General features: G+C 37.9%; 2 protein-coding genes and 1 long non-coding RNA gene across 3 annotated transcripts in view; 2 read left to right on the forward strand and 1 right to left on the reverse strand.

The window, feature by feature from the left end:
• The window catches only part of LOC127444465 (uncharacterized), a 120,575-nt gene that overhangs the window by 34,253 nt on the left and 59,255 nt on the right, over positions 1-27,067 (reverse strand). The window lies entirely within an intron of this gene.
• Positions 4,483-6,833, forward strand: LOC127444455 (UDP-glucuronosyltransferase 2A2-like). Its single transcript, XM_051703844.1, has 2 exons — positions 4,483-4,608; positions 5,175-6,833. The coding sequence occupies exons 1-2, from the start codon at positions 4,592-4,594 to the stop codon at positions 6,760-6,762; spliced, it is 1,605 nt and encodes a 534-aa protein (XP_051559804.1). The 5' UTR covers positions 4,483-4,591; the 3' UTR covers positions 6,763-6,833.
• On the forward strand, positions 6,885-12,524 carry LOC127444456 (UDP-glucuronosyltransferase 2C1-like). Its single transcript, XM_051703845.1, has 2 exons — positions 6,885-7,711; positions 8,522-12,524. The coding sequence occupies exons 1-2, from the start codon at positions 7,708-7,710 to the stop codon at positions 10,120-10,122; spliced, it is 1,605 nt and encodes a 534-aa protein (XP_051559805.1). The 5' UTR covers positions 6,885-7,707; the 3' UTR covers positions 10,123-12,524.

The following is a 27,067-nucleotide window of genomic DNA, read 5'->3' on the forward strand; positions in this document are numbered from 1 at the left end:
GCTTGCTCTTTTCCCTGTTGACCTGAAGCCCTAGACGGCTGAGGTGCCTGAGCACCAGGTCCCTGTGTGCGCACAGTAACTCTCGAGAGTGAGCTAGGATCAGCCAGTCGTCGAAGTAGTTGAGTATGCGGCTGCCTCTGCGACCTTCGTGAAGACGCGAGGGGACAAGGACAGGCCGAAGGGGAGGACCTTGTACTGGTACGCCCGACCCTCGAAAGCAAACCGCAGGAAGGGTCTGTGTCAAGGTAAAACCAAGACGTGGAAACACGCATCCTTCAGGTCTACCGCCGTGAACCAATCTTGATGCCAGATGCTCGCTAAAATGCGTTTTTGCGTCAGCATCTTGAACGGGAGTCTGTGCAAGGCCCAGTTCAGAACTCGCTGGTCCAAGATTGGCAACACACCGCCTTTCTTCGGTACGATGAAGTAAGGGCTGTAAAACCCTTTCTTCATCTCGGCTGGAGGGACAGGCTCTATCGCGCCCTTGCGCAGAAGGGTCGCGATCTCCGCATGCAAGGTAGCGGTGCTCTCGCCCCTCACCGAGGTGAAGTGGATGCCGCTGAACCTAGGCGGGCGCCTGGCGAACTGAATCACGTAGTCGGACGGTCCGGGTCAGCCATCGCGACGGATTGGAAAGTGCAAGCCACACGTCCAAACGCCAGGTGAGGGGGACCAAGGGGATAATCACGTCGGACATACCAGTGGGTGGGGCCTCATGGCGGGGCGGAGCCTGAGGTGCCACATCGCGGGGGCTCGAGCCCCGTGGCCGTGCTGAATCCAGGGACATCGCAGCACTTACCTGGGTCCTGATACCCACCATAACATTGGTCGAGGAGGGGGGAGGAGGAGCATTGTCCCCACAGTCCGTCAGAGCCAACCCGGTGTGGGTGTGTTTGTGCCACAGCTGGGCGCGCAAGGGTGGGGAGACCGCCGCTGGAGCGCCAAACCTGCCAAAATGGAATGGTGGACGATGGTCGTGATGACGGCCGTGCACACTGGGTATGTGACCCAGGGAAGAGGAAACCGCTCTTTTGCTGAACTGTTGGGTACCACAGCCACTTGGGCATGCGGCGGAATTAAATGAAAAGGCAACAAAAGATTCTCCTCCCGGCCCTCCACCGGGGGATGGAGTGGTCTTCTTACCAGCTCCAAGGCAGTGGGTTTCGTCGTCCCTGAGTCGCCCGTCTCAGGGGTGCTTCGAAGCCTTTCATGGGTTCTTGGCAGCCGGCCGTGAGACGGGTGGCATCTGCTTCCTGCGGTGGGCTCCACAGGTGCCAGTGCAGTCACCGCAGGGGGATGCCCTTGACGACGAGCAGGTGGGGTGCGGGATCTTGAGCCACGCCGGGGCAGGATGTGCCAAATAGTCTCCGTCTGCTGCTTCACCATCGAGAACTGCTGGGCAAAGTCCTCAACAGTGTCACTGAATAGGCCAACCTGGGAAATGGGGGCAGCAAGGAACTGTGCCTTGTCGGCCTCACCCATCTCGACCAGGTTGAGCCAAAGCTGGCGCTCCTGGACCACCAAGGTGGACATTGCCCGACCTTCGTCACCCGGAGAGCGAGGTCGGTCGCCGAGCGCAGCTCCTGCATCAAATCTGGGGCGGAACTTCCCTCGTGCAGTTCCTTTAGCACCTTGGATTGGTGGACTTGCAGGAGAGCCATGGCGTGCATGGCGGAGGCAGATTGTCCAGCGGCACTGTACATTTACATTTACATTTATTCATTTGGCAGACGCTTTTATCCAAAGCGACTTACAAAAGAGGAAAACATAAGCAAATCATCTTAAGGAGACAGTGGTATGAAAAGTGCTATATTAAAAGTTTAACTAGCATCATAATAGTATTCAAAACAGAATAAAGTGCAACAGGAATTTTTTTTTTTCACTGTAGGCTTTGGCCACCAGGGACGACGTAAACCTACAGGCCTTGGATGGGAGCTTTGGGCGCCCACGCCAGGTGGCGGCGCTCTGCGGGCATAGGTGCACCGCGAGTGCCTTATCCACCGGGGGAATCGCCGAATAGCCCCTGGCCGCCCCATCGAGGGTAGTGAGGGCGGGGGAGCTGAAAGATCGGGACCGGGCAGTAAAAGGTGCCTCCCACGAAAAGGTGCCTTCTTACGAAAGCAAGCCACGACCGCAACGTTGCCATGGTCATGTTCTCGCAATGAGTACATGATCCATCCACGAACGCTGTCTCCGCGTGGGTCGCGCCCAGACTTGAAAGACAGTGGTTTTGACCGTCAGAAGTTGAGAGATAACGACTGCAACCAGGAATAACACACAAACGGAAAGGCATCTTTAAAAAGACGTTCCGTGTGTGCCGCTCTTTTAGAGAAATATACTCCTTTAGAAAAATATACTCTCTTATTTCTGCCGAAGCACCCAGGGGCGTTCTCTGCAGTGCACCAGTGCTGAGGAGGGAGACGCCACTGAAATGTGCCGTCAGATCCAGCAGAGGTGAATGAACAGTCAGCTCAGTGAACATCGACCGTTCGGCTCCGAAGAGAAAATCTGAATGAGTGGTTGCATACCAGCTCCTTTTATACCCGTATGTCCGGGGGAGTGGTGTGCAAATACCACTCGCCAATTTTCATTGGACATTTATCAAAGACCAGAGGTGTCTCGGGCTCCCAAGAGTGACCCCTAGTGTCACTACATCGACACAACGTAGAGTGAGTGACAGATAGGGAACTTATTTTTTCCTGTAAATACTGTTGTCATGACAAGAACATATACATATATATTTAAAGTGCTGTGTTTCATTTGCATATCGACAGGATTTCACAGTGTCTAAAAACTCAGATGAAATGTAAAGAAAATATAATTTCTGGAAAATATTGCACAACAAAGCTTAATTGCTTTGAGCACAAGCCATTATGTGTCTTGACATATCTTAGAGGATTGGGCTTTATCCTAAAATTAAGCTAAAAATGCTCCAGATTCTCCATTGCATTTTCCTGATTCCCCTTCACCAGTTGTAACAGTCGATCCTTAAAATAGTTGACCTGTTTTCCTATGTCACTGTACTCAACACATTTGTGGCTGAGTTTTGTGAAGCAGTAACAATTTACATTAGTTCCAACAAATTCTATGTGAGATATTTCAAATGGTTACATTTCAGACGCAGTGTTATAAGCAGTTGCACAAGCAATTTACCAATATTCACCATTCTTTCATTAAAAGCTCTGACAAATAAATAGTTGGAGATAAACTATTTCTTAGCTCATCTCATCTCTTCCATTGTAAGTGCCTCACTGTAACCTCGATGTTTGCTTGTTTTTTTAAGAAAGAAGCGACATGTCGAAATATTTTTTTTTTCAGGGAATCAACATAATGCCACCAATTCTGCTGATTGAGATTAACTTGTGTTGAACCTGTAATATTCCTTTAATAAATTTAATGATTGTTGAATTGACAATAAATGTGGCTCATCACATACTTTGACAACATAAAAAGTTACAATCATTCCAGAGGACCAGCTGTGTTTTTGTGCTCTGGTGTATTACAGATTCCCTGCATGATGGGTGCATAAATAATCAAAGTTAACATTCATAAGCACTTAGCAGCTGTATGTAACAAGCACAAAATTCCCTTTTATGAGAAATGCTTAAGGACACATTTTTTTTTTTTTTTTTTTTTAAAGTATATACCTTGTAAAACAAAGGCTCAAGCAAATTCCATCCATTTAAAATATATATTCTTGTGATATATTAGGACATTACATATTCTTGTGATCTATCATGAATTGCAGTTCAGTTTAGCAATAGCAAGCAATACATTTTTTTAATTCTTTTACTGCACTGAGATTTTCATACCACATCAAATGCAAATCATTGCACATCAAGCTTAGTAAAGTACTAATGTTAATGCTATCAACACTAAGTAAAACATACAAACATGATTTAGCTGGCAGAGTATCTTGGATTTTGCAACATTACTATATTACATTTCAGCATCAGGATTTTCATAACTCCGCTTTCAAACTAGAGAATTTGAATTTATTCCAGCCGTCCATCCATTTTCTATAGCTGCATGCTTGTCCTATATAGGGTTGCGGTGGGTGCTGAAGCCCACCCCTGCCACCTTTAGCTGAAGGCAGGGAAACACCCTGAGCAGTAAGATAATTTATTGCATAATTTAAACAATAAAGTAATGAAAACTATGCAAGCAACCTCTCGTACAGCTTAACTGACTGTAACTTATTAACATTTTCTATTGAAATGGTGTTTGGAATTATTTTCTGTATTACATTTTCCTGGCTTTTGATAGAAATGTTTTCCTTATTTTTAAGTGTAGAAATAAATTTTTGGATAATTTGATTTGATATGTTTATGCCGTGCACAACACCCAAAGGTTTGAGAGGATTCTAATTGTGTAGCATAACTGTAATGTTGAATAGTAGCTCATTAACTAGATCTCTGAAAGTAAATGCCCCTTGCCCCTTTAAAGATTGTTGAATGAACCTTCACTCACATGTGCCAGCATGATTTTTATGACTAAATCGCAAAGCCAATAGAGAGTAATCTGTGCTTGTAGTTCTGTGACTTACAGTACGCTACACATCTAACAGAAGTTAACCTGGTAATGATATTACATGTTACATATTCACGGGTAAGAATATAATTTTGTTTGTTTTTTGTTGTTTGTTTTACAGAGAATAGATAACCCTTCATGTTACTTTATATGCTTGATTAGCATTCAGTAAATGTGTTTTTTTTTTTTTTTGTCTCTTACTAGGCTTCTGATTGTTAAATGATTTGAGTGTGCATTGTAATAAATATTTATATTAATTGCTGTATATTATCTGCATACCAAAGGATTTATACAAAATGAAAATCAATTCAGTAATTTAATCATAGAAACTACAGATTTGGAAGCAATCACATTCCTTATGATCAATAGAGTAAGTTCACAATGTCCAAAATTATAAATAATTATTATGTAAAATGTTTGTCCACAAATTTCAGGCTCAATGCTAAAAGCAACTGAACAAACTTTATACGGTTTACCAATTTATTATTTCTGCTAATCTCTTCTCTTTTGTACAGATAAAATGTTGCTGTGACAAAAAAAAAAAAAAAAAATATTTGGTGCTTTTAGTGATGAAGATCTGATTTGAAAAAGTTTGTCAGTAATCATTCTTTTTTCTCTTGCTTTCCATCATGTACTATGAACAGGCAGGGTTTTCAGATGCTTGGTCCAATCTTGTTAACCCTTCTGGTGATGAATATCCCAGTTGTTCAGAGTGGAAACATTCTTGTATTTCCTGTGGATGGCAGTCACTGGGTCAACATGAACATTTTGGTTGAGGCACTTCACGCCAAAGGTCACAATATTACAGTCATCCGCATGATAAACAGCTGGTACATCAAAGAATTCTCATCTTGCTACACATCAATCACTCTGAAGTCTCCAGGGGGGTTTGATGAAGAATTCTTTAAGGTCTTTGCATCCAGACTTTTGGAAATTCAGAGGGAAGGCTCCATTTGGGCTCGTCTGAAACTAGAGATGGAGCTGTGGCAATGTTTTTTAGAGATGCTTAAAGGAGAAAATGAGTTGATAGTCAAGATGTTTGAAAACCTGCAGCTTATGCAGTCCTTAAAAGATGCCAAATATGATTTGATTCTTACAGATCCAGCCATGTTTGGAGGTATTATACTGGGTCATTATCTGAAACTGCCCATTGTCTACAATGTCCGTTGGACAGTGTACAGTGAGGGTCATTTTGCAATAGCTCCTTCACCACTTTCTTATGTTCCTTCACCAATGCTGGAGTTACCAGACCGAATGAGCTTCTTTGAAAGAGTAAAGAATGTTGTGATGTACGGCATAGTTGAAACACAGGTTGCTCTGATGATCGCTCCAACTTATAACGCACTTTGCGAGCGTTTCATTGGGCCAGGAGTTTCCTACTTTACCTTACTTCAGGGTGCTGATTTGTGGCTCCACAGGGTTGACTTCATTTTTGAATTTCCTCGACCCACTATGCCAAACATTGTCTACATGGGGGGTTTTCAGTGCAAGCCAACAAAGCCTCTTCCACAAGACCTAGAGGACTTTGTGCAAAGCTCTGGTGAACATGGTGTCATTGTCATGTCTCTGGGCACTCTCATTGGTCAGCTTCCTGATGATGTGGCTGAGGCAATTGCTGAAGCTTTTGCAGAACTTCCACAGAAGATCATCTGGAGGTACAAAGGAAAAAGACCATCTGCACTAGGGAACAACACCTTAGTGATGGACTGGATACCTCAAAATGATCTTCTGGGTCATCCCAAGACCAGAGCTTTTGTGGCACATGGTGGAACGAATGGAGTTCAAGAAGCCATCTTCCATGGGGTACCAATCATTGGATTTGGACTGCTCTTTGATCAGCCTGATAATCTTTCAAAAATGAGAGTAAAGGGCGTTGCAAAGACTGTAGACTTTGCCACAGTGGATAAGGACTCCTTCCTTAAAACTGTTAAAGAGGTCCTCTATGAGCCCTCTTATCAAGAGAACATGCAGACACTTGCAAGCCTTCACAAGGATGTTCCAGTGAAGCCTCTGGACAATGCCATCTTCTGGATAGAGTTTGTTTTGAGGCACAAAGGTGCAGCTCACCTTCGAACAGAGTCGTACAAAATGCCCTGGTATTCTTATCACTCTGTTGATGTCATACTGTTCCTGCTTTCTGCCATGTTACTCATAGTCCTGATAATATACTCAGTTTTCAGATGTTTGTGCTGCAGGATATGTATGAGAAAAACAAAAAATAAGCTAGAATGATATTTCTCAACATGATTCTGATGGTAGCCCTATCATGGCTTCTTTATTTGTAATAAAGGCTTTTAAACTCATATGTGGTTTATTATTATTATAATTATTTATAATTATTTGCTATTATTCCACCATTCCCCTATATACATTTTTTCTGTTTTTATTAGTGTTTCTGTTCATATTTTGACAGACCTAAAAGTTTGCATAACATACTTGGATTGAACTACTTAATCGAAATGAATGGACTGTGAACCTACCTTGTGCATGCCGGCTGAGACTACATTAGTATGAGTCATTTTCATTACTTTTTTGTTTATGAATACAATAATTCGCTCAAATTCCGTCATTGGCGTCTGTAGTTATAAAATCCAAATGGCAAAAGTCATTGTTGCTGGGCTACATACTCGAGATCTAAGATCTAGAGTATTTGCTGCATAAGGTCTAACAAAATCCATTTAGTTTTATCCTCACAAAAATTGAGAACTGATGTCATCACTTATTATCAAAACATCATGGAATGTGTTTTGTTATAACCACCAAAATTAAATATTAACACATTGAGATGCAAATTAATAATCTAATAAAAACTTGCCACTTGGGTATAAATTTGATATCATAGTGAAAGGGTATCACAGTTCTGTTCTGTAATATTTATTCCCAAGCAAAGTAAAAATACTTTTATGTCATAGTTATTGGCCCAACACCTAAAGAGTTATGAGGATTCTAATTTGTACCATATTTGTCGAGATGAATGGTTGCTCATTAACTAGTTATATGAAGGTAAATGCCCCTTGACCATATAAAGACTGTAGAATGAACCTTCACTCACAAGCTACAGTGTAAATCAGTATTCAAAGTGAGGCCACAGGGGAAGTTATCTGTTCTTGGAGTTTTCTGACTTTTGCTACACTCAACAAAAGCTGACCTGGTAATGATTTTGTATGCTGCATATTAATGGGTAAGAATATACTGTATATATACGTGTTGTACATACAGTACATATATAACAGGGTACTGGTCAAAAGGATGTATAACCCTTAATTTTAGTAGACCTTTTATTATACAACATTTTATTATTCGAAGAGTGATCTCAAACCAGACTTGTGATTAATGAATGATGATAAGGTGTATTGTGATGCATGTTTACAGTGCTTTGTAGCCTATAATTTGCATGTCAAAAGGTTTATGCAAAATGATTATCAATTCAGTCATTTGATCCTGCTCCGAGATGAGAAGAAATCACATTCCAGATCAAGTAATGTAATTTTTTTTTAGTTTTTTTTTTTTTATATTGCACGAAAAGGCTGAAATAAACTACAACATTAAGCACAGTGTTTGTAATGTCTTGGACAGTTGGACTTGATTCCAAAAGTAATCCAAAATACTCCAGTGTATATTCTTGATTATTTCTCAATATTTTAACAGATGATACTCAAAATAGTTGAGCTGTCCTTCTATCCCACTATACTCTACAAACCCACAGATTTTGTGTTTTTTAGAGTTTTGTAAAGAAGGAACATAATTTGCTTGAGGGCCAACAAATTCTAAGTCTTGTGTCAAATGGTAAAATTGCTCAAGTATTTACAATTCACCAATACTGACCAGTCTTATTGTACATTCAAAGCTATGATCAATAATTGTTGGAGATAACGCACCTATTTGCTGTGGTACAGCTAAAATGTAGCTGTTACTAAAAAAGGAGGTGCTATTAGTGCTGTAGATGAGTCAAATACTCAACAGATGTTATTGTTCTCTTGCTTTGCAACAGGTATTATGAGTAGACAGGTTATGCAGGTGTGTGGTCCAATTTTGATAATCCTCCTGGTGACAACTGTCCCAGCTGTTAAGAGTGGTAAAGTTCTTGTCTTTCCTATGGATGGCAGCCACTGGGTCCATATGAAAATCTTGATTGAAACACTTCATGCCAAAGGTCACAATATTACAGTCATCCGGATGCCAGACAGCTGGTACATCAAAGAATTCTCACCTCACTACACATCAATCAATCTCAAGACTGCAGGAGGATTTGGTGAAGAATTCCTTGAGACGTTCATATCCAGACTTATGGAAATTTTGAGGGACGGTTCCACCTGGGCTCGTCTTAAGCTTGAGATAGAGATATGGGAAAGTAGTTTAAAGATGATTGAAACAAGAAATGAGATGTTAATCAGTATGTTCGAAGACCAGCAGCTAATGCAGTCATTAAAAGAGGCCAAATATGATTTGATGCTTACAGATCCAACCATATTTGGAGGTATTATATTGGGTCATTATCTGAAACTGCCCATGGTCTACAATGTCCGTTGGACACTGTTCAGTGAAGCTCATTTTGCAATAGCTCCTTCACCACTTTCTTATGTTCCTTTGCCAATTCTAGAGTTACCAGACCGCATGAGCTTCTTTGAAAGAGTAAAGAATGTTGTGATGTACATCATAACTAAAGCACAGGTTGCTCTGATGATCGCTCCAACTTATAATGCACTTTGTGAGCGTTTCATTGGGCCAGGAGTATCCTACTTTGCCTTACTTCAGAGTGCTGATTTGTGGCTCCACAGGGTTGACTTTATTTTTGAATTTCCACGACCCACTATGCCAAACATTGTCTACATGGGGGGTTTTCAGTGCAAGCCAACAAAGCCTCTTCCACAAGACCTAGAGGACTTTGTGCAGAGCTCTGGTGAACATGGTGTCATTGTCATGTCTCTGGGCACTCTCATTGGTCAGCTTCCTCATGACGTTGCTGAGGCAATTGCTGAAGCTTTTGCAGAACTTCCACAGAAGATCATCTGGAGGTACAAAGGAAAAAGACCATCTGCACTAGGGAATAACACCTTAATGATGGACTGGATACCTCAGAATGATCTTCTGGGTCATCCCAAGACCAGAGCTTTTGTGGCACATGGTGGAACGAATGGAGTTCAAGAAGCCATCTTCCATGGGGTACCAATTGTTGGATTTGGGTTGATCTTTGATCAGCCAGATAATCTTTCAAAAATGAGAGTAAAGGGTGTTGCAAAGACTGTAAACTTTGGCACAGTGGATAAGGACTCCTTCCTTAAAACTGTTAAAGAGGTCCTCTATGAGCCCTCTTATCGTGAGAACATGCAGAGGCTCTCAAGTCTTCACAAGGACGTTCCAGTGAAGCCTCTGGACAATGCCATCTTCTGGATTGAGTTTGTTATGAGGCACAAAGGAGCCCCTCACCTTCGCACAGAGTCGTACAAAATGCCCTGGTACTCTTATCACTCTGTTGACGTCATACTGTTCCTGCTTTCTGCTATATCACTTATAGTCCTGACTACATATGCGGTCATCAGATATTTCTGCATAAGAATATGTATGCGAACAACAAAAAAGAAGCTCCAGTGATTCTTGTTATTATAATTGAATTAATACAGTGTTTTTGTTGTTGTTTACTTAAGCATTTCTTGTGTTTTTAAAGGACTATCTTGTAATTTTTGTTTGCAGTTTAGGCGTAATCCAGTGAAATCCACCTACAAATTAAAGTTTACCTTGCAGATTGTAAAATTCAAATTTACGTTGGAGATTATTTTATTGTTCCTAGCACATAAATATGTTTCTGAATTATATTCTAGATATTTAAAATTATTTTGTCAGTATTGACCATACTGGTCTGTTAGAACAACATTGTTACCACTGTAATGTGAACACATTATACAACATTATTTGGTTACATATTGATTACCCTCAAATGTATTTCTATATCTACATCTACATATACTCCATATACAAAAAAAAAAAAAAAAAAAAAAGGACTTTTGCGGGTTGTTCAGTTTACTTAATTTAAATTAACTAAAGCAACACAATTCTAGAATATTTTGTCACAACTTGATTTTGTGTTCTAAAATTTGTAAAACTGACATTTACTTTACCCATTTGAGTTTGGACTCTTTTTGTAACATTGATGACACTGGGCAGGGGATTTCGTAGTATACATGGGACATGATGGGGTGAACAAATGTTGAAATTAAGTGTTATTTTATGCATTTTTTTGTGCAATATGAGAATGGGGGAGATTAGTTCATGTTTAATGTTCTGCTATATTGGTATTTAAAAAGAGTGTCTGTTAGGATGATGTTTTGGGGGTTTACCATTGTGGTGAATAATGGTGCTTGTGCTTAGGTTGAGGATGGATGTTCACATTCAAGGGATGTTTGATTCGAGTTCTATAGGCAGTTGCTATCAAATTGACAGTTTTATTGTCCTTACACTTGCTCACTTGACATAAACTACTGATTAATAAAATACATTAAGTTGGACCAACATAAAAAATTTAATAAAAATTAGTACATTTTGTTTGACGAACCTTATAATGTTGAGAAAGAAATTAAATTGCTTGTAAAAACTTTCTCAAATTCAATTAAGTAAGGGTAATGACTTCATTTCTTTGGAGTATAATCTATTGTTACAACTAAAGACTGTTTGGGAAAAATAGAGCTTACTGTCTTTCCTTATATTTTGACTACCTGCTCAAAAAACTACATAATGTGATTTTTTTTACAATATGGTATAAACATGTCCCAAAAGGTATTTTCCATCAATGCAAAAAGAATCAATGTACTCCTCTGATTACTTGATATCCAGCAAACATGTTTTATTTGAAACAACATAAGCTGTAGCAATCTGACCCACTGGGTCAACCTGTATTTCTCAAGAGGACAAAGGTGGAAGATCATATTCCTTTTCCAGTTTATGATTCACACCTGCCGGAGGGGGCAAACCTTGACCTTTCTGTCATCAGTCCAGATGAGAAGCAAAAAAACTACAATGGTGTAATCTTAGATTCCCCCCTAAGGAAAATGCTGTACACATTACTTCAAGTATGTTATTTGTTATATGAGTGAAATACATGCAATACTTTTGGACATGCTATACTCTATCTAAAACTATTTACTAACAGCCTTTAGTTTTTAATTCTTAAATAATTTAATTCTTTCATTATTTTTTTTTTATTTCATACATGCAGCTTTTAAGACCTTATACTAAGAAACTACATGGAATATCAAAAAAATACTTTTAAAAATTAATTTGTCACACCACAAGACCATTTAAAATGAATGAGTAAAGGGTAGTGATTTAAATTGGTGAAAAAAAAAATCGTTGATCAGTTACAGGACCAAAGAAATACACTTTGCCTTATACATTCATATCCATTTTAACTTAAACTCTTGGTGTTGATTAAAAAAAGCTCTATGGACAGAATATGTCAACTACCCATTATGCAGTACCCTCTACCCATTATTTATGAAAAGTTCTATACTTTCTTCCATTTTGAGCTGAGCAGAATGGTTTTCATATTTAACAGAAAATTAATAATAAACAATAAAGAAAATATTTAAATTGGGTACATTAGATGGTCTTCTTAATGGGCTGATTGATGCTAAAATGTAACACAAAAGGTATGGATTGGATAATATTTGCCTTCTGTGTAATATGCAGCTTCATTGACGTACTACAGTTTTATAGACTGCCTTACTCATCACACTAACCACTGAGCTGAATCTCCATGCATTTCTGCAGCAATATACTGTATCTGTGCCTCTCTCTCTCTCTCTCTCTCTCTCGCTCTCTCTACACACACACACACACACACACACACACGCTCTTTCTTTTGCACACAGTCTGGAACACACATAATCTGTATGCGTGTTTGAAAATGTTCTGCCTTCATGCTTTGTGCTGCTTTTGTACTTTAAAATGCTGCTGAGCTGCTAAAAATACAGCTGTAATTGAAAGCTTTTATCCAAGCAGAAATAGAAAGCATTTTATTAAATGTTTTTGACATCATTATACAATATAACTAAGGTTTTGAATAATATTAGTTTCCATCTAATGCAGTGGGCGTGTGTGAAAGCATATTTTTGTGTGTGTTATTATTTTCAATTTATTTTAAGGATTGTTTGTCATCATCCCCATTATCCTTCACCTAGACAACATGCAGGCTATTTCTGGCATACATCAGAGAGGGAATGACAATGTCTGAACATTAGCAGTCTTGGCAGGTGCAGTATATATGTTTAGACATTATGCCAGTGATGTTCACACATTTGTATTATGCCCTCTGATATATATAGGTCTCTCCTTACAAACCCTACAGTCAGTTTTTCCTGCTAAAATATTGGCTCATATAAGTGTGCGCTTATTTAAGGACACCATACTCATTTCTTTTTAAAATCACATATTTTTACAACCCAGGAGTCCAACATAAGACAATCACAAAATAAAAAAAATCACACATGTAATGGCCAGTGCAAATGTGAAATTTACACTTAAAACAAAGTACCATAGTATTTAAAAGTTCTTCTTCATTCTTCACTCAGAGCTAATAAGAAGGTCGAAATAGCTAAGCAAAAGTATACTGTTTATATACTATACGTTTGGACACCAGCCATGCTGCTGGGGAAGGTGTTTAGAAGTGCATTTAAATAGGAGATGCACACTGTCCTGACAACATGTACATTGTACATGTAAAACATTAACCAATATGACATAAAAATGTGTTCTCAATTACTACATGCCTCATTCTATGAATAGAATCCACATGAGATCAGAAAAAGATGCTGTTTTAACAACTCGATGATGATTTAAAGTAGTATGCAGTAGATCATTTGTAATTTGTCATGTTTACATTCTGCATTCATAGTGCTCAATGCAAATGCTAACATGCTATATGTGGCCATATGCACCGTTTACCATCTCTAATTGTATTTATTGATTACTTTTGTAAAATGAATCCACATAAATGATTATTTAAAGTAGTATGCAGTAGATAATTTGTAATTTGTTAAGTTTACATTCTGCATTCACCGTGCTAAATGCTAACGCTTACACACTATATGTGGCCAGATGCACCATTTACCATCTCATTGTATTTATTGATTAATTTTGTCAAATGAATTCACATAAATGATGATTTAAAGTAGTATGCAGTAGATAATTTGTAATTTGTCATGTTTACATACTGCAATCATGGTGCTAAATGCTAATGCTAACACACTTTATGTGGTCATATGCACCGTTTACCATCTCTTATTGTATTTCTTGATAATGTTTTTTAAAAGAATCCACGTAAATGATTATTTAAAATAATATGCAGTAGATAATGTGTAATTTGTCATGTTTACATTATGCATTCATTGTGCTAAATGCTAATGTTAACATGGTATATGATGCCATATGCACCATTTATCATCTCTTATTGTATTTTTTTGATTAATTTAAAAAAAAAAAAGAATCCATGTAAATGATGATTTCAAGTAATATACAGTAAATCATTTGTAATTTTTCATGTTTATATTTTGCATTCATGGTGCTAAATGCTAATGCTAACACGATATATGTGGCCATACAGTATGCATCGGTTACCATATCTTATATTTTTTTATGAATTTTGTAAAAAGAATCCAGATAAATGATGATTTAAAGTAGTATCCAGTAGACAATTTGTCATTTTTCATGTTTATATTTTGCATTCATGGTGCTAAATGTTAAAGCTAATACGCTATATGTGGCCATACAGTATGCATCGGTTACCATCTCTTATTGTATTTTTTGTTGAATTTTATAAAAAGAATCCATGTAAATGATGATTTAAAATAGTATGCATTAGATAATTTGTAAGTGTGAATGGTTGCAGACAAAGACATGAATGAAGCAGCTTATCAAACAAAAAGATGAATGGGAATTTAAGAGTATTTAAATAGATTTTGCTCCTTTTGTAGACTAATCTAAAAATCACATGTCATGGTCTTGGAAAATATATATACAAAGATATCTAAAGATGCAGGTAAGTTTACAACAGTCCAGCAACTCTAAATGCCGGTCTGTTCATGTTGACTGATCTCGACTGAGTAAAGAAATGAACCAAAAATAAATGTTGCCATCAAAGTAGGTGGAGCACCGGGTCACACCGACCAATTAAGTTGACCAATGGCTGTAAGATGGTGTTTAACAGCCAGTACGAAGTTTTCCTCAAAGTTCATACTGGCAAGCCACTTCGAACCACCACAACAAACTCACAAACACCTTCGTTCTGGCCAGATTTAGTTTGACAGGGACATCACACCTGTTCATCTTTAAATTTTTCTTGAAGTATATTGGCACCTTAACATAGCTTTTTGGATATGGTACCATGAAAATTCCATGGTATTCTTTGTAGTACCTTGGAGTTCCATGTAAATTAAGTTCATCATGATATGGCCACAGTACTCTTTTTAAATGGGATTTACAAAACAATTATAATAAATTATATACAAAAGGCTTTTGGTCAAAGACAGGTGCACTAATCTAAACATAAATTAACTAAAAATAGAGCAATCATTCCTATATCCCACAAAATAAATTCTTTCAAAATAATTTATTTAAATCATCTCATTATGTGCAATATTGAATATGCTAATTTCATGTTAAAACTCAACCACTCCAGACTACAATAAAGCAAGATAATGGAACCCTTTTCATCATTTATCCAGGTTACCATGACAGCCGAAGGGTAGCAGCTCCTTTAATGTGTATACCCTTCAAAGGGTGCTCTGTCCACTTTAATAGGACAAACTACCCTTCTCTCTCTCTTTCTCTTTCCTTGAAGAGCACCACTTTCACCCCATTACTCATTCTAAAAAATGAGGATGTTAGATTTGTGAAAACTAGGCTAAAATATCCGGACACATTAAACTTTCTCCATCGCCTGTATATGTGTGTGTTGTGTGTCTATTTTCAGAAACACGGCAGCTACACTGTGTGAAATACTGCCCTCCAAAGGATGGCATGCATTTGTTTATATTCAGTCTCAGAGCTGTTTTTGTATATGCTTGCATGCTTGTTAAAGCGGGTGTGCTTCTAAATAATAGTGTCTGCCGGAATATGGATACACAGTATGATATAGCCCTGGGTCTTTGATGAATGGCATTAAAGTACACTGAACCGAGTAATTACAACTGTGTCCCATTCCCCTCAGTTTAAACCATGTCACACAAACATCATTCAGTCGTTCGTCATGCTTTTCTTAAAAAGATTCAGCAAGGGACCAATGAGCATGGGAGTATACATTTAAAATGGGATGGAATATCAAGCTTGAATTGAATTAAATTTGTGTGTATGTGAAGGTAACGACTAAAGCAATATACCAGTGCCGGTCCTACCCCATTTGGCACCTTAGGCAAAACCCTCCTGAAGGCCTATATCATGGTATTTATATGGAAGGCTACTCCAAAAAACATGGTATTGGTTTGTTTTTGGTACTTTTAAGTGCTTTCATGCAATGTAAGTGTGTTGATACACTTTTATTTAGAAAGAATCTTTACCTGCAGTAGATGTTCACAGGCTGCACTCGCACATGATCTTCATCACTGGCAAATGATTGAAAGCAGCTGCAGGTTTTGTTTCAATGAATTGTAAGTAAATATTCACTTCATTCAGCGTTGTTTTTGTTCTCTGTCTTCTAAAGCATCCCGTTACTGTTTTACTGCGTGACAAAGAGCTTCAAACAACTCAGCCCGCAAGTTAGACAAATTAATTGAGAAGAACCAACTCAAAAGACTAATTAATTCACGCATTAGGCATTACTTCGATTCACGAGCCCCGCGCTCGTGAGGCTATGGCCGTGTTCCCAATGGCATACTATCCATACTACTCTAACAGTTTTTTTTTTTGGCAAACACAGGTATAACAGAAACAGTAAGAGTAGTATGGTAGTATGGCATTTAGTACACGGTCCATTTGTTCCATGGGGGGCACCACAACACGTCACTGGAACACACAGGGTGCATTTTGTTCGACACAGATTGGACACATACTTATTGGCTCGGTAGATCGGCACCCCCAAAGCGATGCCGCCCTAGGCGCTCGCCTATGTTGCCTAATGGGTTGACAGGTCCTGCAATATACTCTAGGTATATTTTAATTCTTACGACTAATATGTCTAAATGTTTTAGGCCATTAAGTCTTGTTTTCAGAGAAATCAAACAAAATTTAGTGTGGTTTATGTTTGAATAATAAAGGATGAAAATTAAATTAAATAAATAATAATAAAAAAAATTCCAATGAGGTAAGAAAAATAAACAGTATTTTTTAAATTATTTTCTTTTTTCTTTTTTTTTTCTTTTTTACCCCATCGGCAAATATATTTTTTTCTAGTTATAAGCATAAACATTACTCAGTTAAAATATCTTGCATCGTTTTGCTACTCAAGTAAATTTGTCTTGTTTTAAGAAGGTTATTTTTTTTTTTTTTACTGGAAAACAAGACAAAATTAGCCAGTAAGAAAATTATTTTCTGCTGAGTAGAAATAATAATTACAAATTATTAAAAGGGTAGCAGGCACTATATTTGAATTGAGTGCAAATGTGAACAAGATTTGAGAATTATTAGGGTGATTATCACAAAACCTGTCAAGAAAATTCCCTGGTCCTATTTTACTCAAATTAAAAGAAACAAATAAGAATTTATATTTTGCGTATAGAAAATGAAGCCCATTTTTAGGGCCGTTAAGATTCTTTTAATGACAGTTATGCACATTTTATGCACATGAGAATGAGAATTATTTATACATATTATTTATATTTATATTAATTATACATCATATTAGTACTCCCTTGGTACTGCCTTTCATTTTCACTAATTTTAATTTAAAAATAATTGTACAAAACAACTCTTTTTACTGTAATACAGACAGTTACGGTATTGAGAAAACAATGGGAATAGTGAAAGTAAAACGTCCAGACTCATTATGGTATTGAGAATTGGGGGGTAAAATGTACTTATGTGTCCTGAAAATAATGTCACAATCAGTGTTGTGTAAGTTACTAAAAAGGGTAATCCACTACAAGTTACTAATTACTTCTCTAAAATGTCAATCAGATTACTTCATATTAAAAGTAATCAGATTAATAATTACTTTTAAGTTAATTTCTAAAACACTTAATAGAAAAGGTTTTCTGCTCAACAAATTTAAAATAATATATTTATTACATTTCTATATTTTATTAAATTACTATATTTCCTCTATGCTTATCGTCACACACAATTAGTACATGCATCACCACATGCTTCTCACTTACCAGGGGTGTAAAGTGTACTCAGAATTTATACTTAAGTTGAAAGTGTGGCTACTAAGTGAAAATTTGACTCAATTAAAAGTCCAAGTATCTAGCCAAAAACATACATGAGTGAAAGTAAAAAATGATTCACATTAAATTGAACTCAAGTATTAAAAAAGTAACAAGTAACTTTTTTTACAAGCTAGAATGATATCAAGAGAGGAGATTGTGTGAGAGAGGATGTTGTTTAATTATATTATAATGTTGTTTTTATAATTCCTTATAACAAGATGGCACTGAGGATGGCTTCTTCGGTGTGGAGCTCTCTAGCGTTCTTGTTACTTTTGTTTGTTTGTCATGTTTTTTGTCACTCTTTCCCAATCAGTTTCACCAGGGATGAACTGCTGAATATTCGGCAGAGCATACCTGATAATTTTTTGCCGAGGTTTGATTATTCGGACGATTAATTAGACATATTGTTTGGAGGCGCAGAGGTGTTCTTCAAGTGCTCCAAGAGACGCAAGCGAGGGAAGCATGCCGGCGCTCTTGTGAAGCTTCGTCAACGCGGTTTTAGGACTCTGTTGTCAAGTATTCATCTGGCAAATGTCCGCTCCCTCGCCAACAAAACGGACGAACTGCTTCTGCTCACTCAAACAAATAAGGACTTTTCTAACTCTGCTTCTCTGTGTTTCACGGAAACCTGGCTAAATGAAGCCATCCCGGACAGCGCACTACATCTGCTGGGCTTCTGGCTGTTCAGAGCGAATCATTGGGAAAAACGAGAGGCAGTGGAACATGTGAAAGAATGAAAGTTGGTGTACAGATGTAACAGCATTGAAGAAGATGTTATGTCCTAATTTAGAAGCGCTCTTCATCAACTGTAAGCCTTTCTACTCGCCATGGAATTTTTCCTTGTTTTTTCTAGTGATTGTGTACATCCCGCCACAAGCATGCGTGAACACAGCATTGCAACAACTGGCAGATCACATCACAGACAAGAAGCAACAACACCCAGACTCTCTTATCATTATTCTGGGAGATTTTAATAAAACTAACCTCACCCGTGAACTGCCAAAATACAAACAACACATCACATGCCCCACCAGGGAAAGAAATATACTGGACCACTGCTACACCACTGTAAAGGATGCATATTGCTCTGTGCAGCTTTAGGACTCTCTGGTTCATCTTCTCCTGACTTACAAGCATAAACTAAAATCAGCTTAGCCTGTAGTAAACTGTAATGACTGTAATAAAGAGATGGACTAATGAAGCAGAGCTGAAACTACTAGCCTGCTTTGACTGCACTGATTGGAGTGTTTTTGAAACTGCAGCCACAGACCTGCACGAGCTCACAGATACTGTGACATCATATATCAGTTTCTGTGAGGATATGTGCACATTTTTATCATTCAATAATAATAAACCATGGTTTAAAGGAAAACTCATCATACAGATTCATCATGCCAAAGAGGATGCATACATTAGTGGAGATAAAATCTTGCACAACCAGGCCAGAAACACACGACTAAGGAAAACAGATTGGCTAAAAGAAGCTACTCTGAAAAGTTGAAAAAACAGTTTTCAGCCAACGATCCTGCATCTGTGTGGAAAAGCCTGAAAAGCATTACCAAGTATAAGACACCTGCCCCTTGCTCTGTAGAGAATCAACAAATGGCTGATGAACTGAATGTGTTTTACTGCAGGTTTGAAAAGCCCAGTCTCACACCCCTCTCCCGCTCTGATCTTCACTTCAGACACACACACACACACACACCCACCAACACCTCCTGGAACCCCCCTCCTCCCCAGTCCTGCTACTCAATCTGCACTTATGGTCTGTGAGGAGGATATGTGCCGGGTCTTCCGGAAACTAAAGACTAGGAAAGCTTCAGGCCCAGACAGTGTCTTACTTGTCTGAATGTCTGCGCTGAACAACTGGCCCCCACCTTCACACAGAACTTAAATAGATCACTAGAGCAGTGTGAAGTTCCCTGCTGCTTCTAATGTTCCACCATTATTATGGTCCCCCAAAAAAAACAAAATCGCAGGACTTAATGACCTGCTGCCTCACGTCTGTGGTCATGAAGTCATTTGAGAGACTGGTTTTGGCCTACCTGAAAGATATCACTGGATCCAAGATAGACCTTGTTCAGTTTGCTTACTGAGCAAACAGGTCTGTGGATGATGCTGTCAACATGGGACTTCATTACATCCTGCAACACCTCGACAGACCTGGGACTTATGCAAGGATTCTATTTGTGGACTTCAGTTCAGCCTTCAATACCATCATGCCTCATCTTCTCTCAACCAAACTGACCCAGCTCTCCGTGCCAACCATAATCTGTCGTCTTTCTGACAGATAGACAGCAGCAGCTAGTGAGACTGGGGAAAATCACATCCGGGACCCTCACTATTAGCACTGGTGCTCCTCAGGGATGCGTTCTCTCTCCACTGCTCTTCTCCCTGTACACGAATGACTGTACTGCAAAGGACCCCTCTGTCAAGCTCCTGAAGTTTGCAGATGACTCCACAGTCATTGGCCTCATCCGCAACGGTGACGAGTCTGCATACAGATGGGAGGTTGAACAGCTGGCTGTCTGGTCGTTCACAACAACCTTGAGCTGAACATGCTCAAAACAGAGGAGATGATAGTGGACTTCAGGAAAAACTCTGGACCCCACACACCCTGCCCACTCCCCTTTTGAACTGTTGCCGGTGCTACATAGCACTCAGTGCCAGGACAACCAGGCACAAGAACAGTTTTTACCCTCAGGCAATTTACCACTTGAAACTGCCTTCAGGACTCCCACAGTGCAATAATGTACAAATATGTCATGTACATATGTAAATTCACTCATATTTAATTCAATAATTGTACACACCCCTACCTTGCACACATATTACCACTTGCACATGTACATACGACATTCTATGTTGTATGTCCTATTTTTCTGTATGTCTGTTTATACTCTTACCTTGTTTTATATTCTGTGTCTCAATGTAATGTTCTGTGTGCACATGCTTGTTTCTCCTATCACCAAACAAAATTCCTTGTGTACGTGAGCACACTTGGCATTAAAGCTCATTCTGATTCTGATTCTGATTGGTTTGTTAAGTCGCCTTTTTACTGTCTCTGAAGATATTTCTCCCCCAGTGGCATTCCCAACCTGATCATAGAATCATTTTACAATAACTACATTTTTGCAAAATAATTTTTATGTGGCCTGTTGTACGTAACACCGCAATGTCCTGGTGGAATGAACACTAGAGGTGCTAAAACAACAATGACTTTATCCCCTTTCACTCGAATCATGAGTAAAACGACACATTATCAGTTCATAAATACTTACTTTTCATTCTGTTCCTTACACAGTGCTGTCTTATGACATATAAACACCTCTACTATTGCACATGACTCATTTTAACGTTTGCGTTGAACAAACAACTACATTTACAAGCTTGTTTAAGTGGGATCAAATTGTGCATTAGCTCAACTGATAGAGCGTGCGAGTCGACACGTGAGCCGAAAGTGTCATTGAAGCACCACAAAATGATATGGTTGTGTTATTCAACTCACATTTGCTTTTATGACACTATCGGTTAGGTTTAAGGTTCAGGGTGGGGAGGTCGGTTTTGTTGATTTAAATCTCAATAGAACATTAACCTTAAAAACCTAATCTGTTCGAGAGAACATTTTACTCCCTTTTAGCGCCACACAGAGGACATTTTACTTAGGAACTGCCCTGAGATGTGTAATGAGTCACATAATTGTATTTTGCAAAAATGTTGCCACAACCATGCAATATTCATTGCATGTGAGAAGGCACCCAGCCCCTTGAGACATAGAGAAAGATATATATATATATATATATATATATATATATATATATATAAATCTAATGAAGCTTTGAAGAAAGTTAGTAATGTTGTTGGTTTTGTGAATTGTTTTCTGCTGTTCAGCAGATAAAATTCACAATTGATATTTACGCAGATTCCATTATTTTTATTATCATTATTATTATCAGTATCATTGCTGGTTTTATAGTTATAATTATAATTAATAGATGCCTATTAATTCCATTGAGCAATTGAGCAATGTATCCGAAGCTCAAATCAGATCCGAAATTCCGCCTCTGCAGATGATTGGAACTCCACACAGCCACTGTTCGACACTGAACTCTGGTCTGTCATCATGTCATTTGTCGGATGCCGTGAAAAAGCAGATTCAGTCCAGTAAGATGAAAGAAAATGATCTGCAAAATGTAGTGAGTACTTTTCAAGTTTAAATAAAATTGTAAGGAGTAAACATTACTATTTTATTTAATTAAGTAAAAGTTCAAGTATTCCGCTTAAATTGACTTAAGTAAAGTACAAATCCCAAAAAATAATTCTTAAGTATTTTTACTCAATTACTTTACACCCCTGTCCCTCACAATAAATCATAAGGAGCCGCACAACCTTCAGTTCTCATAGAAACACAAACAGATGTACATCTGATGTAATTCCTGCTTAAAAAGTATTTTATATAAATAATTTTAAGAAATACTGTAACCCAAGTAATGTACTTAAAACTTAATTGAATGTCAGTATCTGCAATCTAATTTCAAGAATTTAAATTATAATGCACTACGCTTATTTTCATAATAAAAGGTAATTATATTACAGTAACTAATTACATTGTAATCAGATTACACCCAACACTGGTCACAAAAAATCTAAATGGTCCTAAATGTATGCTTCAATTTCATTATGCAAAATACAATTTTATATTTATTTTGTATTGTTTTGGGGGGAGGGGGGGGGGTTAAATATGATCAGAGCATTTTCTTGACATGTTTTATGAGATTCACCTTAAAAGTGAGGGCAAGAAACTTAAATTTAGGTTAGTTCATAAATTATTGTTTGACTTTAGATGACAGAATATAGTGCACAATTTCTCTTGACTAATTGTTTGTTACTTTTATGGTACTTTTTTTGTTCTTGTTAGAGTTTGACAAAACAAATCACCATCCACTTTAGGGGGAAGGAAAAGAGCATTGGTTTGCGTGGAGGAAAGAAAGTCATATGGGTTTGTATTGAAATGAGGGTGAGTAAATGATTTTAGAATTTTTGTGTTTGGGTAAATTATTCCTTTATCACCTTGAGTAGAAACAGAGGATGAATGATTGACTGCACGTTTGTGAGAAAGAGAGAATGTAAGACATGACGAGGAGATAGACATCAGCTGTCTCTTGATCTTGTTTGTTCATAAACTCAGTGGGGTTAAAGAACTTTGATGGCTTGCTGGCACACACACACACACGCACACACATATATATTACTCACCTCTCTGGCACCACCATCAACTTCAGCTAAATTTGCATCTCATTAATTATTCAGAAAAGCTTCATAAATATGCAAACTCAATTCTTACTCTAACTCATTTGCTTTATGCCATCTGGCCATTAAACAACTTCTAAACAGTTCGTTTAGGGAGCCACTCACTCACACACACACACTCAGGCAGACAGACAGGTATCTTCCTGCATCGAACAACACATTTACATTCACGAACACAACCACACACTGCTGATCAAGCTGAATAGAGGACCACCAATGTCAAGGTGTCTTTTCCATCATTCCCACCATCTCTCTCTCTCTCTCTCTCTCTCTCTCTCTCTCTCTCTCTCTCTCTCTCTCTTCTCTGTCTTGTTATCTTTCTGTTTTCTTACATATGCATGGAGAGCTTTGAATTTTTCTCTTAAGCCAAGTGCACATATCACGACTTGCTGTCGGTGCCCTGTGCAAACTAAATGGCTCACAGTCTTTTGTTTTCGGTCGTGGTTGTGGGTACACTACGCGACTGGGTGTATCAGCTTCACGACCATCTGTCCCAGAATCAAGCCCTGTTTACACTGGGTATTAAAAGAATAGTTCACCCAAAAATAAAAATTATCTCAATTACTCATCCTTATGCCATCCCAGATATGTATGAACTTTTTTCTTCTCCTGAACACAAACAAAGATTTTTAGAGGACCATTTCAGCTCTGTAGGTCCTCACAAGCCAAGTGAATGATGGCCAGAACAAAAAGCACATAAAAGCAGCATAAAAGTAATCCATAAGACTCCAGTGGTTAAATCCATATCTTTAGAAGCGATATGATAAGTGTGGGTGAGAAACAGATCAATATTTAAGTGTTTTTTTATTTTATTTTTTTTATTTTTTTTAACTAAAAATCTCCACTTACACTGACATTCTCCTTCTTTTGTTTTTAGCAATTTGCATTCTTTGTACATATCACCACCTACTGGGTAGGGAGGAGAATTTATAGTTAAAAGGACTTAAATATTGATCTGTTTCTCACTCACGCCTATCATCTCAGTTCTGAAGATATGGATTTAACCACTGGAGTCTCGTTGATTATTTTTATGCTGCCTTTATGTGCTTTTTGGGGCTGTATGGACCTGCAGAGCTGAAATATTCTTCTAAAAACTAAATATTCTTCGTTTGTGCTCAGCAGAAGAAAGAAAGTCATACACATCTGGGATGGCATGAGGGTGAGTAAATGATGAGAGAATTTTAATTTTTGGGTGAACTATCCCTTTAAGATTGACTTTGGGTGATCTGATCACAAGTAGACCTGGGGCCTCATGTATAAAACTCTGCTTAGATTTCTTCCTAAAAGTGTGTGTAAGCACAAAAGTCAGATTTTGCATAAGCACAAAAAATATCAGATTTATAAAACCGTACGTACGCCAAAACCTGCGCATAGTTCCCTTAATAAATCCCAGCTAGCAGAAGATTGTGTGTACATGCACATTATTCATTCTCCACCCCGTCTCCTCCCCAAAATAACCATATTTGGAGTGTACAATGCCTGTTTTTACTATGCATATCCTCATCTTCATACAATTACCATATGCATTTCACCATCCAGACATGTGATTGCCGCGTTTTACTGTATTATAAGAGATAAGACTGTAAATGTGCCCAAAGGTTAGATGCTGCACCATGAAGAAACATTATTAAGATATGAACTTGTTTTCAAAGAATATGTCTTGAATATCCCTTGGCAAAATGTTTTTATCTTTGCAGACATAAATCTAACCTAAGCAATTTTGCTTCTCAGAAAACCTTTTAAATCGTTTTAAGGGTGTTTTTATTGAGAAGCTAAATATTTAGTATTAGAAACAAAACGAAAATTATTAAAATTCTTTGTGCAGCATTGTCTGATATCATCGGATTACTAAGATTTTATATTTGACTGGTATTTTACATTAAAAAAAACAGCTGAACGGCAAATGTACTTTCTATAAGGTTTTTATTAGACTAGAACGGGGGTTTCATTGCGATGAGGGTCGGGATGACGTGGAGCAGGCAGCACATTTGATGCACATTTTATGTGCATTGTTGTACCTGTTTGCAGCTGTACAATAGTGTTTCTGATGAGATGTCTCTCCAGTGGTCCGTTCGACTACTGAATGTGGCCAGCAGTGCCTGTCTTATAGCTACTGTCCGCATCGCATTACAGAAATCATTTAAATGCTGTACTTATCTCAGTACATGATTGTAATAGAACATATAGAATAGAAAATATCTCAAATTAAGAAATCTTCACTGTCATTTTTAGTTACTGTATGTTCCTTCTCTATGATGACACGGGAAAGTTCTCCAAACGCAGCGCATCCCAAACCAATATTTCCCTGTTACAGCTTATATTTGAATGTCTTTTCAATCAGTTACATAAAAATAATATAGCCTACTATTGGCTTGATAACGATTACTTCTGTTTCAAGTGCTTAACTACATTTTTATTCTAAATGTGAATTAAATGAAAATCAGAGTTTATAATCAGTCTGTTCAGTTCATTATTTGTCCAGCTGGAGTTGCCAATTCACACACACCAGTACAAGAGTGCGTACGCACAGTCAAGAGTGTCCGGATGGTGCGCACATATTTACGGCAAGTTTATTTTTTATAAATCACGATATGTTCGTGGGAAATTGCTTACGCACATTTCAATGCCCATTTTGTGCATACGTAACGTTTATACATCAGGCCCCTGGTCTTCTCTTAGGTTTCATGACGGCATACATAAATCATTACGTCTGCATGATAATAAAGTGCAAAAAGTAAAAGAAGAAGAAAAAAAAGCACTATAAGCCGGCACACCGTTTTTCTTAATTATACTTACATTTAAGCAGATACATGGCGTTTATAGCAGAAGCAGAATTACTTATTTTAGTGAAATAGGCCTACCTGTATTAACAGTCAGATGTGCGTGCTTCTCATCTGTCACTGCATGTTGATATCGGGCATACTGAAGTAGATCCGTGAAGTGTTTGCGCATGTATTTGTATTAGCTTTTTTACATTTTTCAATCAGACGGTTATTTTCTTTTAAATCCGCACCCAGCCGGCGGCAACAGGTCAAACGGATCACCCAAAACACATGATACAATCCCGAAATTCTTTCACAAACTCACACACATAGCAATGGGAGAGTTTATTCTTGATAACACGTCAACAAAGAACTTGAAAGAAGGGCTCACACCAGTTTATTGTCAGTGTTGGGGAGTAGCTAACTAAATTTTTCAGTAGCTTGACAGTAGCTCAGCTGCTTTTAAAACAGAGTAGCTTTTCCAGAAGCAAACTACTTTTTCCAGCAAGTAGCGTTGTAGCGTGACCAAACGCTACATCATGTTGGTCAGATTACAACTAATAGCTTTCCTTATTGTGTAGAAGCCAAACTGGCAAAACGTCCGACGATCTGGAACCATATTTCTGTCTGCTGATCAGGATCAGGCAGCGTCGTCTTCTTTTGTAATGGCAGATCACAAACAAAAATAGTGAATTACCGTCATCTACTGAGAGCTTATTACAGCTCACTTGGATAAGAAGAGATTGTCTGATGGTTATGTAAAGTGAGCAACCATAGTTTGTTTACCTTTACAAGGCATACAGGGGCAGGTCAGTCTGAAAATGATAAAAGAACACCATTTTATTCTTCTATGTAACAAAGAATATTTCAGACACTTTGTTCTTAATAGATCACACAACAGCATATTTACCTTTACTATTTTAAATAAAATAATTCAAAAAGATATAATTGCCATTTGAGGGATTTTGTTTCTGTTCTAAATATGTTTATTTCGCTTCTCATCATCTGTGCGTTATTGGGAGCAGCGAGTGAATTATTATTATAATATTTAAAATATACAGTATATATTATTATAATAATTACTATCATGCAGTACTATTTGATTTCTCCATT

Source organism: Myxocyprinus asiaticus, chromosome 7 (assembly GCF_019703515.2).
Source record: "Myxocyprinus asiaticus isolate MX2 ecotype Aquarium Trade chromosome 7, UBuf_Myxa_2, whole genome shotgun sequence".
Lineage (NCBI taxonomy): Eukaryota > Metazoa > Chordata > Actinopteri > Cypriniformes > Catostomidae > Myxocyprinus > Myxocyprinus asiaticus.